The 27,739-nt window shown below is 33.6% G+C and overlaps 6 protein-coding genes across 8 annotated transcripts in view; 3 read left to right on the plus strand and 3 right to left on the minus strand.

Moving 5' to 3' along the window:
* LOC106112016 (E3 ubiquitin-protein ligase Topors-like) overlaps positions 1 to 373 on the plus strand; it is a 4,606-nt gene extending 4,233 nt beyond the window's left edge. Inside the window, exon 6 of the mRNA XM_013294245.1 lies at positions 15 to 373. Within this exon, the coding sequence (XP_013149699.1) occupies positions 15 to 373 (359 nt within the window). The remainder of the gene's footprint in view (positions 1 to 14) is intronic.
* A 2,219-nt stretch (positions 374 to 2,592) lies between these two features.
* Positions 2,593 to 8,493, minus strand: LOC106099328 (mitogen-activated protein kinase 14B-like). Of its 2 annotated transcripts, none has more exons than XM_013277843.1 (9): positions 8,265 to 8,493; positions 7,766 to 7,902; positions 7,185 to 7,378; positions 6,529 to 6,638; positions 6,083 to 6,207; positions 5,858 to 5,937; positions 4,581 to 4,702; positions 4,039 to 4,169; positions 2,593 to 3,645 (listed from the first exon to the last, which is right to left on the minus strand). In XM_013277843.1, exons 1-9 carry the CDS (start codon positions 8,366 to 8,368, stop codon positions 3,566 to 3,568), a joined length of 1,083 nt encoding a protein of 360 aa, XP_013133297.1. In that variant the 5' UTR covers positions 8,369 to 8,493; the 3' UTR covers positions 2,593 to 3,565. The 2 variants fall into 2 exon arrangements, with proteins under 2 accessions (XP_013133297.1, XP_013133298.1); XM_013277844.1 differs by lacking the exon at positions 5,858 to 5,937 and adding an exon at positions 5,551 to 5,630 and having other exon boundaries at positions 3,184 to 3,645.
* A 227-nt stretch (positions 8,494 to 8,720) lies between these two features.
* On the plus strand, positions 8,721 to 9,685 carry LOC106099220. Its single transcript, XM_013277686.1, has 3 exons — positions 8,721 to 9,065; positions 9,146 to 9,247; positions 9,429 to 9,685. Exons 1-3 carry the CDS (start codon positions 8,823 to 8,825, stop codon positions 9,567 to 9,569), a joined length of 486 nt encoding a protein of 161 aa, XP_013133140.1. The 5' UTR covers positions 8,721 to 8,822; the 3' UTR covers positions 9,570 to 9,685.
* A 125-nt stretch (positions 9,686 to 9,810) lies between these two features.
* Positions 9,811 to 11,421, minus strand: LOC106099198 (probable dimethyladenosine transferase). Its single transcript, XM_013277658.1, has 5 exons — positions 11,263 to 11,421; positions 10,995 to 11,181; positions 10,609 to 10,912; positions 10,318 to 10,539; positions 9,811 to 9,980 (listed from the first exon to the last, which is right to left on the minus strand). Exons 1-5 carry the CDS (start codon positions 11,318 to 11,320, stop codon positions 9,831 to 9,833), a joined length of 921 nt encoding a protein of 306 aa, XP_013133112.1. The 5' UTR covers positions 11,321 to 11,421; the 3' UTR covers positions 9,811 to 9,830.
* Positions 11,422 to 11,859: 438 nt separating this feature from the next.
* On the plus strand, positions 11,860 to 23,150 carry LOC106099280 (transportin-1). Of its 2 annotated transcripts, XM_013277779.1 has the most exons (16): positions 11,860 to 12,048; positions 12,303 to 12,635; positions 12,711 to 12,926; positions 13,088 to 13,210; positions 13,290 to 13,385; positions 13,749 to 13,932; positions 14,358 to 14,575; positions 14,870 to 15,079; positions 15,404 to 15,715; positions 15,964 to 16,071; positions 16,469 to 16,642; positions 17,024 to 17,195; positions 17,628 to 17,723; positions 18,358 to 18,433; positions 19,654 to 19,956; positions 20,277 to 23,150. In XM_013277779.1, exons 1-15 carry the CDS (start codon positions 11,944 to 11,946, stop codon positions 19,934 to 19,936), a joined length of 2,706 nt encoding a protein of 901 aa, XP_013133233.1. In that variant the 5' UTR covers positions 11,860 to 11,943; the 3' UTR covers positions 19,937 to 19,956; positions 20,277 to 23,150. The 2 variants fall into 2 exon arrangements, with proteins under 2 accessions (XP_013133233.1, XP_013133234.1); XM_013277780.1 differs by lacking the exons at positions 18,358 to 18,433; positions 20,277 to 23,150 and having other exon boundaries at positions 19,654 to 19,814.
* An 813-nt stretch (positions 23,151 to 23,963) lies between these two features.
* On the minus strand, positions 23,964 to 27,712 carry LOC106099270 (doublesex- and mab-3-related transcription factor 2-like). The gene is made up of 3 exons (XM_013277758.1): positions 27,390 to 27,712; positions 26,412 to 26,553; positions 23,964 to 24,373 (listed from the first exon to the last, which is right to left on the minus strand). Exons 1-3 carry the CDS (start codon positions 27,576 to 27,578, stop codon positions 24,120 to 24,122), a joined length of 585 nt encoding a protein of 194 aa, XP_013133212.1. The 5' UTR covers positions 27,579 to 27,712; the 3' UTR covers positions 23,964 to 24,119.
* Positions 27,713 to 27,739: the final 27 nt, after the last annotated feature.

The raw sequence follows: 27,739 nt of genomic DNA on the forward strand, positions 1-27,739 counted from the left end.
GACCCCGGCCCCAGTTCCCGCCCCTGCGCGCAAGTCTCAGGACAAGGACAGGAAGGCAGACAATCGTCGACCGGAGCGAGAGAGTAGAAGACTGAAAAGTGTAGTGAAAGTCGTAAACGGCCACAAGAATTCGAGTGATTCAAACTCAAATGGCAGCCCGCGCGGCGCCAGTGATACTAGTGCGGTTGCTAATTCTGTTGTAGCGAATTCTAGCTCGTGTTCGCCTTCCACGAAGCCGGAGTTGGGCCGGCGGAGTGTGATCACGCACAGGTACGCGCTGCAGCCGGCCACCAAACACGATACTGACGGAACCTCGGATTCGGAAGACGATCTGCCCTTAAATCTGACTGTGAAAAGAAACTCTTGTTCTTGAGTATAATGTAATTCTAATGTACACATAGGATATGGTAACATTTGTACGGGTTTCCTAAAATTAAAAGTGTGCCGGATTACAAATACACTGATTCACATAAATATTGACACGCCGAATTTACTTTACAAAATTATTAGCTTTAACCATAATTTAAGTTTAATTTATTCATCTGGCACACTTCAATAAGCATATGTTGCATGAACCGCCATCCGAGTTTGTATTTCATATTAATATTGTAAATATATTTTTAACCTATTATCTACTTAATTATTTGCTTGATTGTACGATCAAAACATACCATGAATTGTAGTTGAATATAATTTTGTATATTTTAAAGAAACAAAATAAATTATTAATACCACGAATGTATTGAGAAAATTGCTTATATTACGATTACTCAAAAGTGACAACTTTTGCATACTTAAAAATTCTTTAACATTAAAAATTCACCTCTTAAACATCTAGAATTTATGATACTTAACATTGCATATTGTTTTGTTAAATTACGGGTAAAACAGACAATTTACTATTAATGGAATGGGTCTGTAAGAAATGGTGGAGCATTGTGATGTTCGTTGTCAAAACAACTGGTTTGTAAACATACCGATGGCCCCGAGGACGCGTAGATCTCTGATATCACGTATGATAAAGTCGTAGGGGCTTTGTGAAATAAATGTACAATTAAAATAAGTAATTGTTTTATTTCAATATACTACTACCTATTTATAGGATTCAACAAGGTAGGGCGTGTGTAAAAAGTTTCAATGTGGAGGGCTCTTTCCTGACTGCTATTCACTTTTACAACCTTACATACCCGTTTATTTTACATCGTCAAAGCCATCGCATGAAGTCACACTTGGCACATTCCCTAAAGGTCAACCTTGAAATACGTTAAGTTTTCCTCATAACCTTGACATTGATCACGGACATAACCAAAAACGACCTAGAACTAGTTTGCATTATCATACATATATGAGTATCTCCCAGTGTATTCTAATAGCGTTTACATAAAGTAATCGATTCGGATATCTGCAGTACTAGATAATACTATATTTTTAATTTATATTGAAACCACCCTATCGTTCGTGCATGTTGGGCGAGATGTTAAATTCGCGATTGCGCAAAAATGCTGTCCTGTGGTATAAAATGTATTAATATAGCCGCGGGCAAGTGATTACGAGCTCGATACTTTCAGTTTAACAATATAAACTGATACAGCAATTTTATGCTTTCTTGTGTTTGATTTCTATTATTAAATGATTTTACATCCAAAAATACATTTAAAATATTAATAAATTCGAAAAGACGCGTAAGCGCAGGAATTATATAGCTATCTAAGGGATTCTACCGAAGACACTGTTTTTTTAAGTGAATCAACGGAACAGCAGATGAAATAAAACTCTCATTCAAGATATAGCTTTTTATTTCATTTTAAACTTAAATTCTAACTATACAATAAACAAGACAACTAATTGTGTATTAAAAAATAAAGTCTATATACGTTTGACGGTAACAGTTTTATGGCAAAAAATTTTGTCCACACAAAAAAATGAAGTTTCACTTCGAATTTTTAAAACAAGCATAAAATAATAAATATCAAAATAGAATAATTACTTTCAATTTTTATTACAATAGATAACACACATAAAACCAAAAAGAAGAAGATAAAGGTTCTTTATAAATAAAAAGCTGTTAAATGATAGATTTAAAAATAAAGCAATGATTTCTGAGCATACCATTCAAAACTTGTTTTTATACTTTTTTTTAGTTAAACCATATAAATACGAAATCAAAAGGAGAGATCATACACTCGCATAAATGAAACTATTTCAAAAAAATTGCAGAAAGAAATTCTGAGGTCAAATTTTTATATGTAATAAAAATTATTCACTGTACCAAACTTTGTATAAAAGATATAAATTTATTTATAGGCATTTGACCCTGTTTTAAATCTTTTTTAAAATAATCAGTTATTCTATAGTCTGAATGTTAGCTCCCTTACATTCAAAAATACAACATAATAGAATTAAATACGCAAAATCAAAATACATTGTTTTTTTACATTATATGGTAATTGGGTTAACACGAGATAGCGACAGTGTGTGAAAAGGACGGCTTACTATGCTAATTTTAAACAAATAGTAAATTAAAACCCAAAAGTATATGGTTCTATTAGTTATGTTCAACCAGATATTACCAAATAACTAGACCAATAAAGCGTGCAGGGTTTATAGTTACGGACTGCTGCCGCCATTTTTTAATCATGACTTGCAATTTAAACCCTATTAAATTTCGCATTTTGAAGTTTTATTGTATTGCAAATAGAATGGCACTAATATATTATTTTACATCTCGTCGAAAAATATTTTAATGTTAGATCTTAAAATGTATTTTAATTTTTTCTTGTAACAACAAAAATATTTACAAGTCCAGCTCTAAGGCTTGGAAGTCCAAAAATTATTGCGTAAAGTTTGTGCGATGGCTTCGTAAATTAATTACTAAGTTTATAGCAAAAACGTTAAATCTTCTGAATTATAGCCAAGTTAACACAAATTATAGCCATACCATAAAGTATTATATAAAACCATATTTATAAAAAAAAATAGGACAGAAAATTTATTATAACGATATTTAAAAAATAATATACAATATGTTATAGTCAATATAGTATTTTATCCATTTTCAGATACTGTTTTAATAAATGTTAGGAATTACATAAAAGTATATAACAATTTTAGTCAAAAGCAAAAGAAAATTAGAAATAGGCCCGTTTTTTTTAAAAAAAAAGTATTGCAAACTTCTTAGTTTTAAGAAAATATTCATAATTTTATAGAACATTATAAAATATAAGGCAATTTAATTATCTTATCATTTGTTTATAAATCATATGCAAAATTCTCGTTGGTTTCCACTGCCGGAACAATTTCATAACATATTGCTTTCTCTGTCATTCCATTTCAAAAAAAAGAGATGCACACCTTTTTCGAAATATCAGCGGTGAAATTGACAGATAAAATAAAATACTGTTACAACCTCTTTAAATTGACATCGCAAATTCGTTAAAGTAATCGCTACATGACATTTTTTTCATTTTTTTTTGTCAATATAAGATGCTACAAAAACATTTAATATTTGATAAAATCTATTGAACGATACTAAACATTTTAGCGGGAAAAAAACAATGGTAGCGAATTATGAAGGATTGACTTCGACAACCGTGTTCATGTGCTGCGGGTGAGGTTTGAACTCCACCACCTCCTTCCACACTAGCTCTGAAAAATAACTTTTATTTAACTAAATCCTTAATTTTACACTTAAATTCTCGTATAAAATATACAGACATCTATAACAAGTACAAAAATGTTAATAAAATTTCAAGTTCAAATTCTATATATTTCTTAACTGAAATAACTAATAAGCAACAAAATTAGTTATTCTTTTGGTCAATAATAAAACAAATTGCCGATTTCAATAATAAATACGAAGGTTTGGATAGATTTTTGAACGTATCTACAAAACAGCTTAACGGATCTCGTTGAAAGGCAAATGTAGAGTATAGTCTGGAAGAACATAGACTATCTCATTTTTTTTATATCCACGCAAGTGTCGCAGTCGTTAGTTGCTGTCATAGATTAAAAAAATAATCTTTGTTATTAGATTGTTACCTTTCCACTTGTCAACGGGGAGTTCCATATCCTCGAAGCTTTGGTCGTAGGGCGCGGAGACAGGCTCGTCTGTAGGGTCTGCGTACTGCGCCAAGTACTCGTGCGCCAACGCCTGCTCCGCTGTTATACGTCTGCGGAAACCAAACACATTTAAGTATTTAGAGGCATAGGCAGTATTTATCAACACAATAAATACAACATTCAACAAAAATTATAAATTTACATGCTAGATTATTATACTTTTTTTTTTGATCGACTTCCCAAAAGAAGGAGGTACTCAAGTCGTCTGTATGTTTTTTTTTTATTATAATACCAATCTTGCATTAAGCATTTTTTTCGAAAAAAAAAAAATCCGTAACCGAAAAATCAGCTACCAGGCTTAGAAATTTTGAATCTGGCATCAGCAGATTTGTTATTACGTACATTACTACTAAGTTACTACTTTCGGTGATATGTTGGAAAAAGGGGTGAACGTAAGTTTTGAACTTTAAAACTCCACAAGGGCGAAGTCGTGGGCAGTAGCTAGTTACTAATAAACATACTTATCAGCGTCGAGTTCCAGCATCAGCTCCAGCAAGTTGATAGCGAGCGGGTTTGCGCCGCGGAACACATCGCGGAAGTCGCGTCGCTTCAGCGTCGGCAACGACTGGATGTAGTTTCTAGCCTATAAATATAACATTATTTTTAATTTAATAATTACAAACACCTTAGAAAACAAGTAAATTCTTATTCTCAACTTCAAAATGGCTTTTAGTTTGAAGGACGTCACAATGGAAGGACATTCAATAGCAATAACAATAAATAAACCAAACACAATAAATAACATTTAACAGCAAAACCCATGATATACAGACTAGTCGATAATCAACAAAAATATATCGAAATGATTCAATTTGCTTGTAGGTTTGGTTTTAATACCTATGTTAATATTAACAGTCTAGGTCACCTTGAAATGTCTATTGTCAACAGTAATGCATAATCTACTAACATACTAATTCCGCTATATAATATTCCTAAGTAAACCACAAAGAATGTGACGATTATAGTGTATTCATAAAATATAGATTACCTAAAATAATCTAAATAGTATCGTCATCGATTATAGAAAATTGTGTTTCATTTATAAAATATTTGAACACTTGTTAATATTAAAACATTCCACCTATTGGTTTTATTGTTAATTATTGCTATAAAAAAGGTTATTGTTTTCAAAATACGTGAGAAGTCTTAAGATTTAGTGAGAGAGATTATTATGATACAAACTCTTATTTGTAACATGATTAAAATACCATTTTTAAACAAGAAACGGAGAATTACTTTTGTATTATCATAGAATTATGATTTAACTGCATATTAATTAGCATTGTTATATGAAAGTTATGAAAATAAATACAAATTAAGATATAAATACGACTTAGGTACATATTTAAATATGTATAACAAACTAGTTTTAATTTTGTGACTAAAAATTGATCACTTTAAATAGTTACTTTCCATCTTACAGTTACTTACCTCTTCACTTATAATTTTGTCTATGGTTTCCTTGTCAGGTTTTCCACAAAGAAATAATATCCTTGTGAGATGATCAATATCTGAACGCGTAAATGTTAAGGTTACACAAGCACCAAACTTACACAAGCGAAACGTTACAAATAATAAAGCATGTTACATTTGCACACTAAATTGATACAAACCATATTAAAAGTCGATGTTACATTAAAGCATTAATTTTAAGCTGTTGCAGTAAAATGCAAGTGTACACGTACAATATGAGAAGAGACAGTTTCATTTAGGAAGTTCCTATTTTTGTAGTACTTACAGATTCTGAGGATATTTTCGTCATAAATTCTTGTCCCGGTGTCCCCAGTATCTCCATGATTAAGTTTAACTGATGAATATCTGTCTCATTCATTAAGGTTGGCAAAAATATAAAAAACAAACACTAAATACCAAAAATAAATACATAGCAATAGCAACCATATTGAAATTTATAATACATTAAAATGTTTTGTAATAAAATTTAGAATATATTTTCAAAGGATACGGTCTGATCCAGGGAACAAAGTTCTGCCAGTCAGGAGTTCAGCCATGATGCAGCCGACCGACCAGATATCAACTGTCTGATTGTAATGCATCCAATTGAGCATTATTTCTGGAGCCCTGTACCATCTACATCAAAAACATATGTTTTTTCTATTAATACTAGCTATTCAACACGACTTTGCGTGACATTAGAAAATAATAATAAACATAGCCTATATCACTCACAGATTAGCTTTCTTCTTGTAAAAGAATTAAATAAATGGGCTCAGTAGTTCTTACGAGAATCAAACACATATAAAAATACAAATCTTCCCTCTTTATAACATAGCTTTGTAGAATTCAGTATCACATTTTAACTGTTATCTACTTTTGGTCTACTCTACTTAGCTTGTGCAACCACCCTCAGTAAGATGAGTGAAAGTAAACATATGTTTGTTTTTTACATACCTTGTAGCTACATAACCCGTCATTTCTGTTTCAGTTGGCCTTGCTAAACCAAAGTCTAAGATCTTCAACTCGCAGTCTTCATTTACAGCTATATTAGAAGGTTTTAAATCCTTAAAATAAAATTTAAAATAAATCAATTTATACTTCAATTTACTTTTTGTCTCCCCTACTTTATCTTACTCTTATAGAGACACTGCACGGGGTCTTCATACGTTTCCTTTCACACAATCCATCTATCTCTTTCTCCTCCTCTACCAGTGTACCCCTCCACACTTTATATCTGATAAATATTTTAACAAAGACATAAACACTTTCTAATATAAATGCGAAAGTTTAGATGGATGGATGAATGGAGGGATATTTGTTAGAGTTTGTAACCTAAACTGCTGAATGGATCTCGATGAAATTTGGCAGAAATGTAGAGGATAGTCTAGAAGAACACATAGGCTACTCATTTGTTTTTTTTTTTAATTCCACATGGTCAGAGTCAAGGGCGACAGCTAGTATTACTAATAAAAGTATTTTTAAAAGTAAAGTAGGTTAAAGTACACTGTAAACAAGTGCTATAAAAGTGATGAATCATGCAATTACAAAGTCTTTAAGGTTTAATGAATTGATGTTAAAATAAAAATTGCTGAATTGGATAACTCACTTACCCTATGTATAATTCCTGCAGAGTGGATATATTTCAATCCGCGTAGAATCTGATATACAAGGAACTGAACATGATCATCTGATAGTTTTTGTGTGCGCACAATATTGTTCAGATCTGCGCCCATTAAATGTGTCACAAGATATACTTGTTGAAATTCCTCTAAATTCTTTTCAGGACTAAACACATCCAGCAGACCTACAACAAACAAATACTTGTATATCTTCATTAATATTGCTTCACTTTTTTTATATTTTTTTTCTATTTTCACATTACATGTGAAGCCAATACTGTAAACTTTGGAACAAGGTGAAGACTTCTTTCAATCACCAATTTGTACCTCAACTTTACTATTACAAATAAAAAATTATATTTAACATTCAGATATATTAATGTCTAATATATAATGGATGGATGGATATTTTTAAAAGGTATTTTCAGAATGGTTTGTTGAATCTAACTTAAACTCTTTTTTTAATTCCTTGCAAGAGTTACAGGCAAAAGGTAGTACATTTAAAAAACTTTAAGTAGTTTTCAATTAATAATACCATATTTACTTTAATCTTGTTACTTGTTAATACTTACCTATAACATTCTCATGATTCATATGCTTCAACAATCGAAGTTCTCGATATGATCTTTTGGCATGCACCGCAGACTGAAATGGTCTTGCCAACTTTTTAATAGCCACTTTCATATTATGAAGTGTATCTATAGCGGAACTGTAAACAAAATAAATACATCTCAATTAATAGTAGAGTGATGTAAATCCCAATAAAACTGGCAAATATTGTCTATATGGTTCACATGCAATTCATTATAAAGCTAGTAATCAAGTTTATTCAACATTGCTATTATTAAAAAAATATATGAAACGTAGATACCAATCTTCCAGATTGCATGTTAAGTTCTAGATAATTTTAGACCAGTGTTCGAACCAGTTCCACCCACACAATATAAGTCACTTTATTGTTTGAATAATCTGTATTTTTAATTTCGCGAATCTTGGAATATTACAAGCAAATCAGAAAAAAACTTAATTGTTATCACAGTTGCCAAATTATGATTTAAAATAAACACATACCATACTTGACCATAAGCACCAGACCCTACAGGTGTAAGCATCTGATATCGCTCGGGCACAATCCATTCTGTTTTATTGATTTCTACAGTATGGAATCGTGGCATCTTGTTTTTTAAGTTCTAAATTAGATTTCACTTTTTAAGCGCTTTATAAGATATCTGTAAACAAATCTATAATTATTCAATATGAAAAATTGAAATAAATCGCTGTCAAAAGCTGTCACGCATTGCTTGATAGTGAGGTGCATTAGTGCATTATAGAACATATTTTGGTATCGATTAAAATGATAGATTCGATTTACTTCTATTTCGTTTTAGTTACATTACTTCGTAATTTTGTCTATTTCCATTTGTTTATTATAACCGCTGTATCACGCTTCGTGAAATAGTACTTAACATTTTTGTATATTCTATAAAATATTTACTGAAAAGCATTTTGACAGTGACAGTCAAGTTCTTTGATGTCAGTTCTTCTGTCATTAGAAAAGCAAAGCAAATTTTAGGAACAACAAACACCTGAACTCTAAGATCAGAAAGTAGATTCATTAAAACCATTAAAATGGCACAGACGGCGGGGGTAAAGCCCATGACTATAGTTGGTCGTGTGGCGTCTGAACGAGAAAGATGTCTTGGTATGACTGAAGCGGAAAGAGCCTGGCGTAAGCAATGGTTAAAAGACCAGATTTTAGCTTCTAACGAACCAGTTCATGTCGAAGAATACTGGAAGGAACGCATTAATCCTATTCGTCGTTTGTACCGCAAACCTCTGGATGTTATATACAATGCCCTAGCCCCTACTTTGGTAAGATTACATAACCCCAATAACCTAAACAGTGTAGTGGAAATAAAGATAGTGTAAAAGAGTAACTTATGTTATTTCAGGGTGCTCAGCGTGCTGCAGATTACAGATACATTACAGGGAAACTTGGAATCATGGCATTCGGAGCATTGGCAATCCATTATTATTTCAAGTACAATACAAATGTATGTGTAACCATTTTCCAACATAAAATCTTATTAGCTTAATTAAGCTTGTTAATTAATGCCATTCCTTGATAGCATTAATGTCTTTATTCCACTTCATATTGTAATAAGAATTTGTCCTGCTTCATCTTAAAGATACTAGCTGGTTATGCCTAATCTATTTTTTATTTACTACTTTTAGGACTGGACAAGGAAAGGAGGTTGGAGAGTATTAAAAACAAAGCCAATGGTTTTGCCTGGACAACCGGGTTTCCCATATAAATCTGATCGTCATGTCCCAGCTGATTATGCAAGCAGGGGATTCAAAACATCTCCCATATAAATTTCATTGGCACTTTAATATTGTTAATAGTTCAATGAAATTCTAGAAGTTGTTAACCTTTGCTTCTAAAAGAAATTGTAATAAAATATTAGTCATTAAAGGTAATTTATAAAACCTCATTTTGTTTGATTTGTAGACTAGAGCAAAGTTTTAGATGTGAACTCAAAATTTTACTTTATTAAAAAAACATATTTACTTATGAAATAGAACTATTTGTTATGAAAGTGATAAAATCTGTAGATGATTTTTTTAAATAATTTATTAGGCAAAATGTATGCCCTCTGAATTAAAAGCATGTAACAGTTTCATAAAATCATCACAGTCCATTGTTCTAGCTCTCATTTGATCCACTCCAGCGGAAATTAATATTTCTTGAACCTTTTGCTTTATATCAAAATCATCTGGTATTTCCTGCAACAACATATATTTATAAATTACCAATTACATCTGACATTAGACACGACATTACTCCCTTTTCCTTCCCACCCTTTTTCTTGTAAGAAAAGGATGGGAATGGAAAACATGGATTTGACACTAGAGGTACATAGGAATGGGAAGTATCCTCTTTATGTGATTCCTCCTGTTGAGTAAGGGTAGGCAAAGCATCTGCTATTGCGAATGTCTATGGGCAGTGGTCGCATTACCATTTTGGCGGACTCAGGTAACCAGTTGCTTGATTGCCACTTTTTAATGTTAAAAAAAAACTGTTAAATAATTGAACTTACATTTAGTAAAGACAAAATATTACCTTGTTATGTAGTGAACAGTGTACTTTATAATTCTTTTCTAGTGCTGCCATTGTTGTTGAGTGTTTGAAAGCAGCTGATAATGTTTTATTTTTTCTAACAAATGCTATTCTTGTTAAGCCATCCCACTCTACAAAATTTATAGGTGGAGGTGGATTTCTAGGCTCAATTCTGACCACACTGGATTCAACTTTTGGTGGTGGCCTGAAATTGTTTTTCCCAACCTGTCAAACAGTATTTTGTAAATTATTAGTGCACAGAGTTCCTCAGGTAGAAAGATAAAAAAATATTACCTTCATCAACATATCAACTCTGGCTAAAAGTTGAGTGTTAATAGACAATCTACAGTACAGCTTGTCACCAGGTTTGGCCACCAATCTTTGTGCAAATTCTTGTTGAAACATAAGCACAGCACATCTAAAGAATGGCCTGTGTAACAGCAATTTAAATACCAGAGGTGAACTGATTTGGTATGGAATATTTGCCACACATATATCAAAAAATGGCAAATCTGTTTTCAATACATCTCCGACAATTATTTGCAACTTAGATTGATATGGTGTGCCTTGAACTCGTTTTTGAAGCTCAGCAACCAATCTGTAGAGAGGCAACATTTATTAAGTCTGGGAGCATTCAAAACATTTAGAAATAACAACCAAGCCGCTATAAAACTATTTACCTTGTATCAATTTCACAAGCAATAACTTTTTTGACGCGATCCAACATTTTTATTGTCATATTACCAGTACCTGGACCAATTTCAAGAGCAACATCAGTAGGTCTTAGTCCAGATTTATCTAACATTGACGTAATAATAAGAGGATTTTTTAATATATGCTGGCCGAAATCCTTATTGAACTGAATACCTACGATAAAGTAACATTATTAAATTTAATACAAAACACAAACACACATGTGATTATAACCTTAACTCTAAGAAAGATTACCTTGTTTCGCAATTTCATTATGTACTCTGGCTTTCTTTTCTGCTTTTATTTTAGGCATTTTGAACAAATTGTTTTTCGATAATTAAGAATAAAAGAAATCTGAACTTATTTAAAAAATATTGACATTTGATTAGTTTGACGTATTGACATGTGTCAAATGCACATGGTAAATTGAAGTGTCAAAGACAAAGAGTAAATCACACAGAGCAATTCATCATGTTTGGAAAGTGGTAAAAAAATATCGAAAGAAAAATTTTTTTCGCAGGTGGGTATTTAAAAAAAAAACGTAAAATTTTCGTTGATTTATTCCCTCTATTGAAGATTTTGTCGTAAAAAGCCATACAATGTTGGCAAATATTAATGTACATTGTACGACTACATTACTGTAATTAATTTTTTTTTACCAAATAATGGATCGGTGTATTTATCAAACGAGAAATGTAAGTTATAAAATCAAAGTATCAATAACCTCAAACTACTGATATGTTATTTTTCAGATTTTAATAGAAATTGTTAATATTTTTTAAAAAGATAAAATCATTTTGTCATTCACTGGTTTTTGTAACTGGTATGTGTTATGAACAATTCTTAATTTCTATCTGGCAATTCATAATCGTCAAATTTTGGCATGGTTGATCTTAACTTGAAAGAATAAAATAATATCGTTTTGTTGGAATTATTATGAAAATGGAGTGGAAACCTGAACCAGAAGGATTACGGCAAATACTTACACTTCTCAAGGAGTCTCAATCACCGGACACAGTTACCCAGAGAGCTGTTCAACAAGTATCCTTTTGTAATTCTTTAGTCGGTTGCACTAATCGGCGTGGATGTTTTTTTATTATAAAACCGTTATATTTTTAATTTGGAGCAATTTTATGATTAAAAAAATGTATGGGTTTGTATATTAGTTATGTACTAATTATAATTTAGATCTTAGCATCTTTTCACCACGCTCGTGATAAAATCGATTTTTCCGACATGACAGTCATTGACAGCTTTCCGTTGTAATTATATTTTCCATAACAATATTATATCAGAAATTGGAAGAATTGAACAAGTATCCCGACTTTAACAATTACCTTATTTTTGTATTAACAAAATTAGTCTCAGAAGAAGAGCCTACAAGGTCTCTTAGCGGTTTGATCTTGAAAAACAATGTAAAAGCGCACTACAACAGTTTTCTGCCGGAGGTCGCAGAGTTCATAAAACGAGAATGCCTATCAGCTGTAGGAGACCCTTCACCTTTAATCAGAGCCACTGTAGGCATTATAATTACTACTATAGCAAGCAAAGGTGAACTGACATCATGGCCAGAACTCTTGCCTGCTCTTTGTCATATGCTTGATTCTCAAGACTACAATGTGTGTGAGGTAAGATGACAATGCAAATATGTATATCAAGAGTTGTTGATACATAAGTATTAATAAATAAATATTAATTTTCAGGGTGCTTTTGGGGCACTTCAGAAGATTTGTGAAGACACTGCAGAAGTTCTTGACTGTGATGAATTAAATAGACCACTAAATGTGTTAATACCTAAATTTCTTCAGTTCTTCAGACATTCATCACCTAAAATAAGATGTCATGCTATAGCATGTGTCAATTATTTCATTATGGGCAGAACACAAGCCCTTATGTTGCATATTGATTCATTTATAGAGGTAAGTGATAATAAAACATTGACACAACTAAGACATTTTTTTATTTTTCCGAGTTACAACATTACCAAGTTTTGGTAGCATTTGAATGTTACTTTGCTTTAAGAATAAATCTCTGAAAATTAAATATATGCTTTGTTCTAATTTTGCAATATCTATTACAGAACCTTTTCCATCTAGCAGCAGATGAAGATCCAGATGTGAGGAAAAATGTTTGCCATGCTTTAGTTTTACTCCTTGAAGTTCGATTGGACAGACTCATACCACATTTACCTAATATTATTGAGGTATTCATGAAAACAAGTTAGATATCATGTATTCCTAAAAGCTTTGTAGAGAAGGTTTTATTTATAATTTCATTTACAGTATATGTTAATCCGCACACAAGATCCTGAAGAAGGTGTTGCTCTGGAAGCTTGTGAATTCTGGCTTTCACTTGCAGAGCAGAATGTTTGCCGAGAGGTGAGCATTATCCAAATGATTTATTTCACTTACCCACTCTCTTGTTTTTTATTATTGTAGACCAGGTATTGCAAAACTTAACATATGAAATGTCATATTTTCTTAACCAAGGTTGTAGACATCCCATCAAATAATTTTGATTTTTAATTAACTATAAGGAGTAACATAGGGATCATCTGCATTTTTCCTAATGAAATTCACATTTTTATATTTGCATTGCATAATTAATTTATGCATTCATGCTTATGGTTTGCCATTCCCATAGTAAACATTTTAAAGTCAGGCTACAAATCCGTTAACTTATTGAAGTAAAAAGAAAGTAAAAGCTAAATATTCAAATAATAAATTAGTATTTTCATGTAGGTGTTAGGTCCTCGTCTGCCTGCGCTGCTCCCTGTGCTAGTGCGAGGCATGCGCTACTCTGAGATGGATGTGATCCTGCTCCGTGGTGACCGGGATGACGACGCGGACGACGCGGAGCCCGACCGCGAGTCCGACATTCGCCCGCGCTTTCATAAACCACGTTCACACACCATCAAGCACAATGGTAATATATCAATAGACAAGTTTTTTTTTTATTTATAAATGTTTATAATCCTAAAGAGATGATTGTAGTTATCAAAAATGTTTTAAGGCTCTAAAGACTATGCACTCAGTTCTACTTATTTGTTAAGACTCATATGTTCAGTTAAAAGAATATGTATAGGCAAAATTTAATCTGTCAGTAGAACTGTGAACTAAGTGTATGTTGCGCGCGTTATATTTGTTATATACTGTACAAATTGCATTTGATTTATACACTTTATGATCTGATAATGGAATATGCAAGTTGTATAATTAAAGCACATATTCCTTATTTAGAGCAGCATTCTCAAATGTTTAAGTTGCCGTAATGGTGGACAACCTCTGATAGGAGGTGGCCCTAGAAAAAGACAGGGAAGGATTTTTGGTATAGTAATGTTTGTGGTGCAGCGGGCGCGGGCGACAGTAACATGTCTGGTGGCGGGGAGTCTGACGACGAGGACGAGGGCGGTGCGGAGGGCGACGACGGCTCGCTGTCGGACTGGAACCTGCGCAAGTGCAGCGCCGCCGCGCTCGATGTGCTCGCCAACGTGTTCGGTGCGGACCTCCTGCCCGTGCTATTCCCCATACTCAAGGAGACACTCTTCCACAACAGCTGGATTATTAAGGTAAGATAATGTTACTTTCCCATTTTATACTTTTTCTAGAATATTATAATTTGTGTCTGGTCATTGGATTCGCACGAGACATTTCTCTCGATCGATCTTCACTCTCATTTTATTTCAAAGGAGAATGCTTATTATAGTTCAATAAATGAGGAATTGACAAATTGTTATTGAGCTATATGGGTCTCTAGGGAATGAAGGCACCTTAGTATTTTGAATTGATTTATATATGTACTAGCTTTGGCCAGCAACTTAATCCTTAGATAAGCATGTTTAATGATGTATTTGTTAATACAGGAAAGTGGTATCCTTGCGCTGGGCGCGGTGGCGGACGGTTGCATGGGCGGCATGGTGCCGCACCTGCCCGACCTGGTGCCGTACCTGGTGTGCTGCCTGGCGGAGCGCAAGGCGCTCGTGCGCGCCATCACCTGCTGGACACTCTCGCGCTACTCGCACTGGATCGTCTCGCAGTCACACGATCAGTATCTGAGACCTGTTATGACTGAGGTAAATACAATGATTCGCTTTCATTTTGAATAAACATTTAAAATTAATTGGCCAGTGACTTAGTTGGAACTAATTTGCTTATGTTGTCTTTCAGACTGTGTTCTACATCTATGCCAAATTTCAAAGATCCATATTAATCCGTTTTAAATGATCATCCCAATTTTTGCATTTATCTAATTAGCATGATTAATAATTTTTATTTTTTATTTTTTAACTCATTTAATGATGGGTAATAATAAATCAATCAATCAAAATTATTAACTACACAGTGTAAAGTTACTATAGTGCAATAAATCTCTTATTAAATGTCATTATTTCTTTCAGTTATTGAAGCGCGTACTGGACAACAACAAGCGTGTGCAGGAGGCGGCGTGCTCGGCCTTCGCCACACTGGAGGAGGAGGCCTGCACAGAACTGGTGCCCTACCTCGGACACATCCTGCAGACCCTGGTGTTCGCTTTCGGCAGATACCAACATAAGAACTTACTAATATTGTACGATGCTATCGGAACATTAGCGGACTCGGTGGGACACCATCTTAACAAACCAGAATACATCAATTTATTGATGCCACCGCTCATCACCAAATGGAATGTGTTAAAAGATGAAGATAAAGATCTCTTTCCTCTACTTGAGGTTTGTATTTTCAAATATACATTTAATCTGTACTAAAATTATAAAGAGGAAAGATTTGTATTTTTGTATGTAATTTCATTCACTAAAAAACTACTGAACTGATTTTAAAAATTCTTTCACCATTATAAATGTAATTTGTCTATGAGTACCATAGGTTTTATCTATTTTTTAATTTAATTTTACGTTCACGAAGTCGCGAGAAACAGTTTGTAATTGATAACATATTGAGTAAATAATATTTATTGCAGTGTCTGTCGTCTGTGGCGACCGCGCTGCAGTCAGGGTTCCTGCCGTACTGCGAGCCTGTCTTCAGAAGATGTGTGTCTCTTATAGAACAAACTCTTAACCAGAATATTGTAAGTTAGTTTTAACAAATACAAATACTGAAATTTTATCGGTAATAGTGAATTACAGTTCATATTATTTTATAAGCTATTTGCATTAAGATTCTAAAGAAATTCCTTGGCTTTCTGACTCATGGGAAACCAACCAATTAAAAAAAATCAGACAACGACAGAAATAATAAGGATATTATATCTATATACAAATCTGTTCACTAGGATGGCCTATTACCACAGGCAAGAGATTACCAGAACAAACATGGGTTTGTTCTGGTAATCTCTGAAACAACTAGATTGATTTTATTCGTTCTTTCATTAGAAGGTATTTGATGTATACAAGATCGCTATAGGTTATACTTAATTGTGGACTGTAGTAGTCAGGGTATAATAATAGAATTGATTATGTCGGCAGGCAAACAGCCAAAGCCCGGAGCAGTTCGAGGCTCCAGACAAGGACTTTATGATTGTGGCACTGGATCTGCTGAGCGGGCTGGCTGAGGGGCTGGATGGACACATTGACCACCTCGTGCACAACTCTAACCTCATGCAGCTGCTCTACCAGTGTATGGGAGATCCCATGCCAGAGGTATGGGATATATATCACACCCTGGGTACTAAAAGAATCTGCTGGTAACAGGTCAAGAGGGGGCTAATAGGCTTAAGATCCCTTTTTCACTAGCAGTAGCTACTATTTCTGTAAAGCATTGTGTGTTTTCCACTGGCCTACATGGATCATATTGGTAAATAGCCATTGAGGTCTGTAATTGATAAAGCAGGTTTTGAAATTACTTTACTTCATTCTGAAAAAAACCCTTGCTATATTACAGAAAATGTAGAATGGATTTATTTGTGAACACGGGAAAGTGCATTTAAAGAATTAATTTTTTGCATATAAATAAGTTGCAGATGGCCTTTCAAGCCAGGATTATTATTTTCTGGGTAATAATAGATAAAAGTGATATATCAGGTACGACAATCATCGTTCGCGCTGCTGGGAGACCTGACGAAGGCGTGCTTCCAGCACGTGCACCTGTACATCCCGGAGTTCCTCACCATCCTGGGCATGAACCTCAACCCCGAGCTCATCTCCGTCTGCAACAACGCCACCTGGGCCATCGGGGAGATTAGTATCAAATTAGGTAACACACATATCATAATACTGAAATATGGAACATATGTCGAATCAAGGGAAATAACTAGAAGAGCAGCTGGCAAAGACTACATACAGTACAGAACAAATTATAACAGGACTTGGACACACTGCAGGGACATAAAGATCTTTATAGACTAACACACACACTACTAAAGTTTATTTTTTTTTTTTATGTAAAAAGTTATGTTTAATTTTTTGAACTAATAAAGATTTTTGTATCAAAAATCAAAATGAGTTACCAATCAGTGCCTGATTTCTTAATTAAGTGTTTTTGTGTAAATTTTGTAATAGCTTTCTTATTTTAATTCTTTTGTAACAAAACCAAACAGCCTAATTAATATGATTTTCAATCGTCTTTTTTCTGTTTTTGTATGTTTGTCTTTTGTATCCTATTAAATGTTCGTAATGGTTGTTGTAGGTCCCGAGACATCGAAGTACATACCTTTAGTGCTGGGTCACCTCGTTGATATAATCAATAGACCCAACACACCTAAAACATTACTAGAGAACACAGGTAAGTCACACGCAGTTATATACTTTATGTAATTTATATAAAATTGAAATACTAATAATTTCTAATTGATACATACATTTATGTGCACTTTGCTAGAATGAATTTGAGTGAATACATTTTTTGGTGGCAGATATGTTGTGATATATATTGTTTACCTTTGTATCCCTTCACTGCTTTATATTTGTTATCCATACGATTCATTATGATCTTTACAATTTGTTGCTCAAATATTCCTGATTTTTTTATCTTTAGTAGACAGTTTGGCAGAAATAGTATTATGTAAATGCTGACACTGTTTGCTAGGGAGATTAACATTAAATGTATTATTTGAATTTGTTTATATAGTAAAGTAATAGTTGTGTTGGCGACGGAGAGCCGCGATGTGTCTGTCCGCTGGCCTTGGCGGAGTGCAACTGCCTCGGCCCGTTGCTGTTTAATTTCTGGGGTGTAACGTCCATGTACATACAATGCAACGTAGTGGCCCCACCCTCGTGTGGTCGTGCAATAGTTCTCGTTAGGGATTATTTGTATTTGTAATAATGATTTGTTGCTGTTGACTTATGTATTTGATATGTTTTGAATGGTTTGTTCATTTATTTTCTTGGTTTTGTTCTCGGTATATCGTGGCGTGTAGCGATTACTATCGGTCGGCTAGGTTATGTGTGCCCCCACGACGTCGCACCCGTATTACATCAATTTGTACGCCAGTGGTCTGTAGTCAATTTTTTTTATTACTTTATATTATTATTATTATTACGATTACGTTTAATATTTAATAAGTTATCGGTCGTTATCATTTCGATCGTGGATGGTGTTTGTTAATGTTTATTATCAGTTGTTTGAGTTGACCGCAGTATAACTATGCACCTGCTCGTACTGCGTACGACGCCGAGGCCACACTTTGCATACACTGACTATTCGGGGTGGTATCAACTAGATCATGTTCTCAGTGCCGTACCTTGTGTTGAACACCATCCGCTTTCTAAATTATATAAGCTATATATATTATATTGTCCAAACTGCAAGGCGAACGCCCTCCATATATGTATTCGGTTATCCTTCCCATAACTAACAGCAGATAAACAGTTCAAACTGCCCCATTAATGCATATCTACTGCACGATAACTAAAACAGTATGGTGAATGTTCTGCTTTTCAGTTTGGAACGCTCACGAGACGTTCACTTGATGTTCTGTTCTCAATGTTTCACTTTTGATATTTGTTTCTTCACATAACCATATATACAATATAGTTACATTATTATCTTTAATTGTTTATTACATTTTGCTTTTTATTATTTTCATAAGTTTCGTAAATGACACTTGGAGCGACTGTTTTGAAATAATGTGACGTCTCGAAGTGCCATCATAGAGGAGTGACCTTATTTATTTATATTCTTTAACATCATTTTCTTTAATGTGTTTTTAATATATTTTAACCTTATATCCTATATGTTATTTTTTCTGCAGCTAAAATCGATAGACCATCATATAATGTTATATGTTTAGAAAATTGAAAATAATAGATGCTTCGTAGTTTACCAGTTTATTTCGCTCTTTGCTTATGCCCCATCAATTAAATACATCAAAAAAATGGAAACTTGTATTTTCGCTAAGGTTAATAAAGCGGCAAAGACCTAAACGATTACATATAAAATACTGCTATAGAATATATGGTAGCATTATTTATAACAAATACACATTAAATCAGATGTAAAATTAATATCACTTTGAATATGATTAATGATTAATTTTGACAAATAAAGTCACTCTGAATTATGTAGGTGACGTCGATTGCTCCACTGCTCATACGCCCGTACGATGCATAAAATACGTATTAAATAAAATTTATTATAATAAATAGTATGAGTGCAGTGTAGCAATAGAGGTGTGTTGTTGCGGCTGAGCGCCGCTGACGTACAGTACGCACAGGTGCACGTCGTTGCGGAACATACGCGACAACGACGAGAAGGACTCCGCCTTCCGCGGCATCTGCCAGATGATACAGATCAACCCGGCCGGCGTCGTCACCGACTTCCTGTACTTCTGCGACGCCATCGCCTCCTGGTCGCATCCCAAGGACGACCTGAAGGAGATGTTCACCAAGATCCTGCACGGCTTCAAGAACCAGGTCGGCGAGGAGAACTGGCGCCGCTTCACCGACCAGCTGCCCGTCCAGCTCAGCTCGCGACTCTCCGCCATGTGCGATATATAAGCGACAACCTTTATTTTACGGTGAGTTTAATTGAAGGTGGAGATACAAGGGCATTGGGCCACGATATTAACTACGAGCTGTTGCTCGAGACGTTATCCGCATGAAATAAAAACAAAAATTCCTATGTAATTCACTGATAACGTTTTAAGTGTGAAATATTATTTTTTAAATTGGCCCAGTAGTTTTTCAATTACACATGCCAAAATGTACATTATTCCATATAATATTAGTACAGATTTTAATTTATGAGGTCGATGTACTTTGTTGACCTTGACACCACTTGTGTACCATAGACTACTCTTTATTATATTAGTTATTAAATATCAACTTTCCTTTGCAGGGGAACCAATGGGATCTCGGGTCGGGAGGTCGTGGCAGTCGCCGCCCGCCTCGTACTGTGCCAATATACTCTCACGACACAAACTGCAATAGACCACACGGTGCCCAATAATCACAATACAATACTTGGCATATTCTGTATGTGTACCTGAAACATGTGTAATTAGCGGCGACTCCACTCAAATATCGTCATAAAGTGAGGCGATACAGTTTCGGCTTAGGGAATACGCACAGCGGTAGTGCGGCTCCGTGTTGCATGGTGTAGTCGACTAGTGTATCATCCATGTCTACAACTGGGCCGTTTCATTATTTTTCGAATTGATTTTAACTTTAATTACTTTACCGATTTGAATAGGGTTCCGAATTTAAAACGGTCTAGATATTGTAGGAATTAACTTGAGAAAATTATTGATGTAACTTTTCGATAGATTTTTAGAGTCGATATATGTGAAAATTCTTTGTATCGACTTTTTGGTGACATTTTTTGTTAATTGAGGCATCGCGAGGCTTCGGCTGAGGGCTTGCTGCGTTTGCCTTTTTTCGACTGACGAAAACATTCACCGCTGAACACGTCTCTTGTGCGCTTGTGTTTGTTGGAAACTATCATACTCGTGTCTATATTTTAATGCTCTATTTTATATTAACTTCATTCTTTCGGAATTAAATGTTTACAAACAATATAAAAATGAAATATATTTTTTATCTAAAGCATTTATTTTGTGTCTCCACTAGATTCTTCAAATATTTTGTAATGATTAAAAAAATTCATGTCTATATATAAAATATTTTTAAAAATAAAATAACAAGACTTAGTGAAATCGAGAATTTTTGTCGTCTGTGATTTGTGACTGGTTTATTTTGAATGATATGCGGTACGATAATGTATTATTATATTATATTATGTATGAGTGTCGACGCCGACGTACGTGTCGCTTTGATAGAATTTATGTGAGCTAGATTTCTGCTATTATTATATACCAAATAGTATTTTTACGTTGTATTTTGTTTTAATTGTTTTGTATGTTTATGTTGCCCGTGTCGAAATTTATTTACGTTATTGACTTTGGATATTAACTGGTTTTTCTATGGTAATAATTTTTAAAAATAGTATTTGATTTTTTTAATAGTTGCTCAATAACAAATCTAAAACAAAATATTGTTGCTAAAATAAACTGCAAAAACAAATTGTTAACATTGTCCGTTGTCAATATAACTTAATATTTTTCAACTTTGGGCAACATGTGATCGATATAAAGATATCTACGTGTATATTTAAATTAATATTATGTATATGTAAATACATATTGCGTTGTATAATAATTATATATGTAAAATTGTTATTTTATGTTTTATAAAAGCTAGAAAGTCTGACTTTAACCATTTGTTGTTTGTCATCGCGTTTTATAAAACTAAAGCAGCTCCTATCCTTAAGGTCCGATCAATTTACTAGATGTTTACTTCCGTTAAATACTCCTTTATTGTATTTTATTTTTGTAATTTGAAAAGTTGATTTGTTGTGATTATTATGCAATTGCATATTATTATAAAGTATTGTCCAACCTTTAAGGTCGATGCTTTAAATTGTACTTAAGTTTTTTTTTTATTAATTGTAATTTTTTGTTTAATATTTAGCTTAAGTCTGTGTAAATTATTTAGTTTAAATTGAATTTAGTATTCCAGCTTGTAGTAGACGGACAGGTCTGCAATTTTTTTCGATTTTCATGTAGGAAGTCACTTTTAAAGTAATGCTGATGATAAATTACCGCTAAGTTATGAGTGTTGTTAAGTTTATTTACCTCGCTTCTCGACCTTAAGGATAGGATCTCGAAAAAGAATAAAAAAGAAAATGTAGTTCAAAAGAGATATAGTATATTTTGCAAATGCAATGTTAGGGTTAGGTTGTGCAGTGGAATATTTTACAGTACATCGGGATACTGTAAATTTCAACATTCCTTGGGATTAAAAAAAATTTCGGCTGCTCTCCCGCCAAACTTGGGAAGTTTTGTATATCTTATTCGATATGTTTTTTAGTATATGTATGTACATTGTAAATTGAATCCTCGGTCCCTCGAATCCCAGTCGGTTCCTATCCCGAGTCCTGTCTAGTCCCGTTCCCGCAGTGTGCCAACGAAGCCCGGAGAAAGTGCGGATGTGTCACCTGTTTGAAGCCCGAGGATATGTGTAGGCAAATACTTGAACGATGAAATTATTAGTTTATATTTCGGATTGTAGTTTAAAAAATTATGGACGTCGCTCTGCCTCGGTTATATTTCGCGAAACATTTATTTTTTAAGTAAAATACACAATGTACGGGTGTTGTAATTTATTTTTAAGGTTAGTTCTCGTCTCCTTTTAATGTAGTAATTTGTTTTATTTTTTTTTTCCTAAAAAACCGTGATAGTAGCTGATTAAGTGATTGCATGGATGTGTGAATGTGCGAGGTGGCATTCGTAAGGCACGATTCCTTTCCTCAAGGCATTATTATATAAAAATATTATGATTGTCGTATCGTTATGATTTAATATTTTGTAATTCCTTATCGACGCATGTCATGCTAAACCTATATTTCAATTTATATCATGTATTTATGTGTAATTTATATATTTAAATAATAAATTTAACGCGATTTAATATACTTATACAGTATATGTTTTATGTTATTTATTGTCATCGGTATATATCCCAGTTTTGTTAAGTTGTAGCTCACATATACAAGTTATTTATTATTATTCATCAAAATTATTAAATCGTTTACTGGCACAATATCCATCAAAAATAAAAGAAATCTTTTTCATAGAATATATTATACCATCAATTCTCATAATGAAATTTATTTTTACGTTTTGTAGCTGTATTTTTTATTTATTTCACTTAAATTTTCTATATTTCGCGTATATCTATTATTTGTATTTATTGTTAAATGTATTTAAATGTCGTTTCAGTAATAAAAAAAAATCTTTTCATATAATCTTTTAATAGATGGTAGAAAATTTTTAATTATCAGCAAATTGAATTGCTTTTTAAAATGTGTTGTATGTAGTGTAAGAGTTTTTTTTTGAATAACCAATGTAAAGTGAGTACAGGACGAAGAAATACAATAGTCAGGCATGGTTGCAAATTAATTTCTTAGGGTTTTTGAGCATATATTTTTCACAGATAAAAAATATACGAGATGAATTGATAACCTCTTATTCGAAGTCTGTTAAAAATGTATAATTTTCTACAATATCACATTCTGTACTCGCCGTTTGTCAAAAATGTACATAAAAAAGGTCACTGTCTCAGTGAACTTTACTGTAATGATGACTATTTTGTTAAGTACCTACATGTAAGTTTTGGTTGTAATACAAATAACCTCACCTCAAACATTCTTTTACCATACATTTCGTTAATAAAGCACTCATTGTTCGACATTTTTGTTTTTTATTTACTTAAACACTAGATTATGTCTTCATATAACAATTACTGTGTAATTATTATTGCCCATACTGGATAAGTATCAGAAATATATCTACAAATGTAAAAAAAATTAAAGTACCTCTTTGATTCATACACATTTTTTAAAGCTTGTAGATTGTAGGGGATGAGTGTTTGTAACTTATATTTTTTCCTACTAAAGAAAAAATGAATAAAGATGTTCTTTATAGCTATAAGTAGGATTTTAAAATTTTTTAAATTTCGTATTACAGCTTCATAAAAAAAATATTAAATGATTGATCTTACTAAACGATCACGTGACCAAAACTTAACATCAATAATGGCGCACTGAATGATCGCGATCAAATTTAACGACCAGACTATTAACATATAAACATATTTATGTTTGTTTACGTATTTCGTATAGTTATTTTACGCCGATAATGGATTCAATAGAGAAGGATATCTTGGGTGGTTTGGATGGAGTAGGCGCGGGCGGGGGCATGCCGTAGTTGCGGAGTATAGCCGCCAGCAGGTGCGAGCAGAGGGTAGCTGGCGCAGGCGGCAGTGTCGGCCGCGCGGGGGCGGGCAGCGGCACCTCCGCCAGCTCCTCGTCAGCGAACACCTTGCGACGACGCACGCGCTCGCTCCACGCCGGGTCGCCGAGCAACCTCATATTGGCTGATAACAAAATGGAAATTAAACCACTCTACACTAAAAGTAAAATTAAAAGCATAAATAAAATTGTCTAAAGTAAAACAGTTTCTAGTATTTCAATAATTTAATAACTAAAAAAAATGTAATTGTTAATGTTTTGAAAGAAATTAGTTGCGTTAATTTTTGGCACCGGCTCAGCTATCAATCGTCGGAGCGGAAAGACATGTTTACAGTCAATAGGGCGCAGTAACCCGACACTGCGACAAAGAGCCGCCTCTGCGTTTTCTTGTAAAACAATCTTCACATTTTTTACAGCCCATAAAAATAGTTGAAAGATATTCAGTTTTTTTAATAGACAGTGAAATGTTGCCGAGTCTTAGATGACAGCTTTTGTTCTATAATGAAGTGGGGGACACTTTAGACGCGTCGCTCAAACTTTATTGCGTCTGTGGTGCTCTATTTTTAATTGTTTGAAGAGTATCTCTTTTCACATAACACAATAATACAAGGATATCCATATCGCTTAAATTGAATACGCTTTAAGATCGTGTTAGATGTCTAATTTTTATTACACAAATACCCTCGCTTCTAAATTATAGAGGTTATTTCGAATGAAATGGGATAATATAGTGCCTACATTTTTAAAACGATTGAAGTGGAACAATTTCTACAAAATATTTTAAAATTCTGTACATACATCTTTAGTAACAGCGAAGTGTTGTAAGTTAAAAGCTTCACAACATATTCTATTTAACCAGTTCCAACATTGTTCCAATGTAAATATTTATCCAGCTAATTTGCATTTAGCATTTCAGGGAGAGAAAGGAAACAGACGACAGAGTCTACTCGTTTACAACAATAACAAATATTGGAGTGGTGCGCGACGGCACTGACATTATCGGGTGCGCGTTTGTTATTGGACATTGGAGCCATTTATAAATTCAACAATACCTACAAACTATATCAAGTTTTCAGTGAAATGTATGTATGTAAGTTCCTTAATTAATTCGGTCGAAATCTTGAGATTACTGTCGTCGTCGGCGGCAAATCGTAAACTAAATTCCACTTATCCTTTTTATAAGAAAAGCTTTTCTATAAAGAGACTAATCTAAACATAAAATATCTAGATTTTTTTTACTTTAATAACTAGAAAGAAAAATTATACATTTACTTTGGAGTAACTGTGATTTACTCATATAAATGACTCATTTAATTTTCATTATGACAGTAAACCACACTGAATTACAGTTGAGAGTTGAAATGTTCTAATTAATAGATAGAACAAGACGTATGGGTAATTTGAAATGAATAGCCACCATCCGGTCGTAGAGTTAGGTCAGTAACGTAAACAGAATTTAATAAGACAGTGTGCGAACAACTGCCACTGAAATGGGCGCACTAATTTTTTTGTGAAACCCCAGAAACCAAGAACGTGATCTCAAGTATATTTCACAGAATACACGCGAATGTTTGTTTTTATTGGCAACCGTAGGACGCGTCTTAAACAGCTGTTATTTTTATCACCCGTTTTAATTTTTTCTGTTCTATTGTTTAGTGTTTACTAAATAATATGAGATATAAATTTACGATGAGATTTTGATTTACATTATTGAAAGTTACTGCCGCTGACAAATCCTGATTACTAGAAGAATTCAATTGTCGCTTAGGTAACAAAAGCGTCAGAAGAAATTATTACAATATAGCGATAGTGCATTATAGGCAAATTACGGGCCACCTAGTTCCTTTCCCCTACGGAAATAGCCTATAAATAATCAAGCCCTCACATAACATTGTGAAGAATAATTTCTTACTAGAAGTTCATTTAAATACTACTAGCTTTCGCCTGCGACTACGTTCGCGTGGTATTAAAAAAAAACAAAATTCAAGTATCCTATGTGTTTGTCCAGACTATCTTCTACTTCTATGCCAAATTTCATCCATAATCATTTGATCATCCATCCATCCATCTAAACTTTCACATTTATAATATTAGTAAGATTGTCGTCACCCAAGGAAAGAGTTCAGCATCCAATAGAAGTGGTAAATCAATCTTTGTACTTACCATAGGGTTGTGGTGGTGATGGATAAGTTCTGGACATTTGCATGCAGCGCAAACGCGCTCTGTACGCCTTCTTGCGCGCGGCAAGTGCTGCTGCCTCGCTGCCCCGCGGCGTGCCTGCGCCCTGCTGCCGGCGCAATGCTACCTGGTGTCAAAATAAGTTAGAAATCAATAAAATATTTATAAGTTATATTTTTTCTCCCCGTGAGACTGTCAGTAGATTTAATTCATTACGCATACGGCTGCATCAAATATGGCATAATCCAAGTCACATACAATGAAATAGGTCCTAATTTGTTAAAGACATCTATGATATATCTGCACTAATATTATATAATAGTGGAAAGATTTGTATTTTTATATGTACTGAATAGCTCAATAACTACTACGCCGATTTCTTTCAGCATTAGAAAGATACGTTATCAGAGAGTAACATAGACTATGTTTATATTATTTTTTAATGTTACGCGGACGAAGCGAGCAACAGCTAGTAATTGTTTATGTTGTAAATGAAACCTGCTTTATGTAGAGGTTCCATTGTAAGACTGGCTGTCTAGGATAATTTAAATCTGACATATGTTCGATGTTCAAGTAAGTTGTTCAAAATAGGAAGAACAATGTTATTTTGTATAGTGGAAAAATAAAATCTTATTTTTTATATAATATATGTACACTTGTATTAAATTTATAATTAAGCAAATTCCTATCAGTTTATTATATTCTGAAAGATGAAAACTTTGCTAAGTAAAAGAAAATATTGGCATTGCCTAAAAACGTTTAATCAGCTAATGATAGTGGTTTTGTGCTGTGTGGTTTTTCTCGCTTTTTACGGTCATAGTTATTAGAGATTTTTTTTTGTTTAACTTGTACATTTAATTAGTTAGTTTTCTTAACTCTTTAACATCTAGTTTTGTACAAGCATGACATTTCCTAAATAATAGACAAAACCAATGAACTATAATGAGGACAACTAAAACAAACCTGTGCAGCCATAACCCTCTGACGCTCGAGCACCAGCAGACACCCTGGGCAGCGACAATCACGCCATCGACAGAACCGCTTATGCCCCTTCAGACAGGAGATCACGCCGTGATTCCTGCACCTCGCACACTTCGGCGTCCGCAACGCCTTTCTACCACTCTCTGAAACACTTTTACTTTCGTTTTGCATTTTTTCATGACAATTTATCTCATATTGTTAGATTTCGTAGCAAAGGGACATGTTCTCTCCGATATATCTGTTCGCGTATTGACGGCTGTAAAGTTTGCTTCAAGTTTCAGACGCGCCGGCGAACGCCCCTTGATTTTAAAAGCTTGCTATTGGCGGCCGGC

This window comes from Papilio polytes, unplaced genomic scaffold (assembly GCF_000836215.1).
Source record: "Papilio polytes unplaced genomic scaffold, Ppol_1.0 DF824135.1, whole genome shotgun sequence".
NCBI lineage: Eukaryota > Metazoa > Arthropoda > Insecta > Lepidoptera > Papilionidae > Papilio > Papilio polytes.

What these genes read in the sequence shown, in the direction of transcription:
- LOC106099220 (XM_013277686.1), top strand. Translation starts at nt 8,823, where the DNA reads ATGGCACAGACGGCGGGGGTAAAGCCCATGACTATAGTTGGTCGTGTG. An exon ending in ATGCCCTAGCCCCTACTTTG is followed by an intron (nt 9,066 to 9,145) that starts GTAAGATTACAT and finishes ATGTTATTTCAG; the next exon opens with GGTGCTCAGCGTGCTGCAGA. An exon ending in ATTTCAAGTACAATACAAAT is followed by an intron (nt 9,248 to 9,428) that starts GTATGTGTAACC and finishes TACTACTTTTAG; the next exon opens with GACTGGACAAGGAAAGGAGG.
- LOC106099280 (XM_013277779.1), top strand. Translation starts at nt 11,944, where the DNA reads ATGAAAATGGAGTGGAAACCTGAACCAGAAGGATTACGGCAAATACTT. An exon ending in CCCAGAGAGCTGTTCAACAA is followed by an intron (nt 12,049 to 12,302) that starts GTATCCTTTTGT and finishes ATATTATATCAG; the next exon opens with AAATTGGAAGAATTGAACAA. An exon ending in ACAACAGCTGGATTATTAAG is followed by an intron (nt 14,576 to 14,869) that starts GTAAGATAATGT and finishes TTGTTAATACAG; the next exon opens with GAAAGTGGTATCCTTGCGCT.
- LOC106099198 (XM_013277658.1), bottom strand. Translation starts at nt 11,320, where the DNA reads ATGCCTAAAATAAAAGCAGAAAAGAAAGCCAGAGTACATAATGAAATT. An exon ending in TAATGAAATTGCGAAACAAG is followed by an intron (nt 11,182 to 11,262) that starts GTAATCTTTCTT and finishes ACTTTATCGTAG; the next exon opens with GTATTCAGTTCAATAAGGAT. An exon ending in GAGTTGATATGTTGATGAAG is followed by an intron (nt 10,540 to 10,608) that starts GTAATATTTTTT and finishes ACTGTTTGACAG; the next exon opens with GTTGGGAAAAACAATTTCAG.
- LOC106099328 (XM_013277843.1), bottom strand. Translation starts at nt 8,368, where the DNA reads ATGCCACGATTCCATACTGTAGAAATCAATAAAACAGAATGGATTGTG. An exon ending in ACGGGTTATGTAGCTACAAG is followed by an intron (nt 6,208 to 6,528) that starts GTATGTAAAAAA and finishes TTTTTGATGTAG; the next exon opens with ATGGTACAGGGCTCCAGAAA. An exon ending in TTTGTTCCCTGGATCAGACC is followed by an intron (nt 5,938 to 6,082) that starts GTATCCTTTGAA and finishes TGAATGAGACAG; the next exon opens with ATATTCATCAGTTAAACTTA.
- LOC106099270 (XM_013277758.1), bottom strand. Translation starts at nt 27,578, where the DNA reads ATGCAAAACGAAAGTAAAAGTGTTTCAGAGAGTGGTAGAAAGGCGTTG. An exon ending in AGAGGGTTATGGCTGCACAG is followed by an intron (nt 26,554 to 27,389) that starts GTTTGTTTTAGT and finishes TTTTGACACCAG; the next exon opens with GTAGCATTGCGCCGGCAGCA. An exon ending in ATCACCACCACAACCCTATG is followed by an intron (nt 24,374 to 26,411) that starts GTAAGTACAAAG and finishes TTTTGTTATCAG; the next exon opens with CCAATATGAGGTTGCTCGGC.